The sequence below is a fragment of the Orycteropus afer genome, unplaced genomic scaffold (assembly GCF_000298275.1).
Source record: "Orycteropus afer afer isolate SDZICR_OR568_19922 unplaced genomic scaffold, OryAfe1.0 scaffold01407, whole genome shotgun sequence".
NCBI lineage: Eukaryota > Metazoa > Chordata > Mammalia > Tubulidentata > Orycteropodidae > Orycteropus > Orycteropus afer.
The window spans coordinates 45,200-47,860 of NW_006922994.1; the positions used below are offsets into that span (position 1 = coordinate 45,200).

Here is a 2,661-nt window from a genome sequence, read left to right on the forward strand (position 1 = left end):
AACTAAGGATAAAGTAGCTTCTTCTACATTCCTAGGAGTATGGTCAGGATAAAATTTGTTTTGATGGATAGGCGAGAAGAGCATTTAGTTTCTGGAGAGTGTTTAGTTTCTTAGCAAGCAGACAACCATCTCTTTGGTGACCCTGACCCCGTGGCACTTACTGTATTTCTGCAGCTGGTTGGCCAAGGTATAGGCTGTGGCTTCAGATACAAGGAATTTCTCTCTGAGGTCTCTGAACTGCTGTTTGCCTTGTGCCAGCCGGGAGCACAAATCCAGTTCATTTCCAGGACACTCCTTTCTGCCCAGGGCCCAAAGGGAGGGATTCCATGCTGAGGCTTATTGTGGAAGGAATGGAGCCGGAGCCTGGGGAGAAGGAAACGAGATGAGTGATAAAGACAAGTGGTTGCATATCTTGATAAGTTCATTGAAAGTCATTGAATTATACAGTTAAAATGGGTGGTTTTATAGTATGTAGATTATATCCCAATTAAGTTTAAAAAAAAAAAATGGAAGAAGTGATTTAAAGTGTACTCAAGGAAGCAGATGTGAGTCATAACTTACTTTTAGGATCAACTTTGTCAGCATTCCACAACACTCAACAGTCCTGAACCTTTACAAGATGGAACGGTTCAGAGCTCAGGCTCCAACAGGAGTGGAGGGAGAACCAAGACCAGCAGATAACGGTCTGGAGTTGCAATAACAGAATTGGAAGGTGGAGGTGGTGGTGTCATGGAATCTTAGGAGTCCCTGCCTTCCAGGTGCCTGAGTCACGCTGATACACAAGGCTGCTCTGAAGGTTACATCGATGTGGACTACCCCTCAGCACCACTCTCAGCATATGTGTACTCTATTGCTGAAACTCTATTGTGTGGATCATAACAAATTATAGGTAACATTGAGAAGAATGAGAAATCCAGGAGGCTTAATTATACTCATGAGGAACCTATACATAGACCAGGAGGCTGTTGTTCAAACAGAACAAGGGTTTAAATCAAGAAGGGAGTATGTCAGGGTTGTATCCTTTCACCATACATATTAATCTAAATGCTGAGCAAATACTCCAAGAAGCTGAACTATATGAAGAAGAACGTGGCATCAGGATTGGAGGAAGAATCATTAACAATCTGCAGTATGCTGATGACACAACTTTGCTTGCTGAAAGAATGCTTTGAAGCACCTACTGATGAAGGTTGAAGAATACAGTCTGCAGTATGGATTATATCTCAATATAAAGAAAACAAAAATCCTCACAACTGGACCTATAAGCAGCATCACAATAAATGGAGAAAAGATTGAAATTGTCAGACTTCACATTGCTTGGTTCTATAATTGATGCCAAAGCAAGCAGCAGTCAGAACATCAGACGATGTAGAGCACTGGGCAAGTCAGCTGCAAAGGACCTCTTTTAAGTGCTGAAGAGCAAAGATGTCTCCTTGAGGACTAAGGTGCACCTGACACAAGCCATGGTATTTTCAATCCCCCCATATGCATGTGAGAGCTGAACAATGAATAAAGAAGACTCAAGAAGAGTTAATGCTTTTGAGTTGTGGTGCTGGTGGAGAATGCTGAAAGTGCCATAGACTGCTAGAAGAACTAACAAATCTGTCCTGGAGGAAGTGCACTGGAATGCTCCTTGGAAGCGAGAATGGCCAGACTTCATCTCACCTACTTTGGTTGTGTTGTCAGAAGGGACCATTCCCTGGAGAAGGATGTCATGCTTGGTAAGGTGGAGGGTCGACGAAAGAGGGGACAGCCCTCAGGGAGATGGATTGACACAGTGGCTGCAGCCATGGGCTCAAGTATAGCAAGGATCATGGAGCTGGCATGGGACAGGGCAGTGTTTCGTTCTGCTGTGCATAGGGTCGCTGTGAGTTGGAAACAAACTGATAGCACCTAACAACAACAACAGCACTGCTGAAACAAAAGACCTATCTCTTTCTAAAATTTAAGCATATTTTCCATTGTTTAGCCTTAGTATTGCATAGAAAATATCAAGGATTCTATATTTACCCCAAATATTTCATTACCTTAAAGACTGTCATGAAGTCCTTTTTATGGAAAACTTAAAACCAATAGATGATCTTGGTGTTCTTCTTTGGTTCCTCTCCAGTTATTTTCCTCCACATTATTTTAATATAATAAGGACAAAATCCTGAGTATAATATTCAAAGTGTGAATAAATAATTTATAAGATTTTTTGCTCTGACTATCTCATAATCAGGAGCTCTGGTGACATAGTGCCTCAGGCATTTGCCTGCTAACCAGAAGGGTGGCAGTCCAAACCCACCAGCCATTCCTTAAAAGGAAGATTGGCAATCTACTTTCGTAGTGATACCACCTCATAAACCCAAGGCTGGTTCACTATGAGTTGGATCTGACTTGGTGACAGTGCATTTGGTTTTGTTTTTTCTCATAATATCCCGGTGTTATGGTGGCTTCTTTTCCTTCACCAGAGTAGCATGCTTGCTTTTCATTAAACTTGAAGCCAAGTGTCATATTCCTGCTTCCTAATCCCACCCTCCTCTACTCACTGCTGAGTCGGATCTGACTCATAGTGACCCCTCTTTGGGTTTCTGAGGCAGTATACTCCGGAAGTAGATTGCCCAACCTTCCTTCTGAGGAATGGCTGATGGGTTTGAACTTCCAGCCTTCTGGTCAGCA

At 42.6% G+C, this 2,661-nt stretch overlaps 1 protein-coding gene across 1 annotated transcript in view; it reads right to left on the reverse strand.

The window, feature by feature from the left end:
- The window catches only part of LOC103213207 (neuroblastoma breakpoint family member 6-like protein), a gene marked incomplete at both ends in the record, with an annotated part of 7,970 nt that extends 7,672 nt beyond the window's left edge, over positions 1-298 (reverse strand). The window contains 1 exon segment of the mRNA XM_007959067.1: positions 162-298. Coding sequence (XP_007957258.1) covers positions 162-298 — 137 coding nt within the window.
- Between the last annotated feature and the right edge of the window lie 2,363 nt (positions 299-2,661).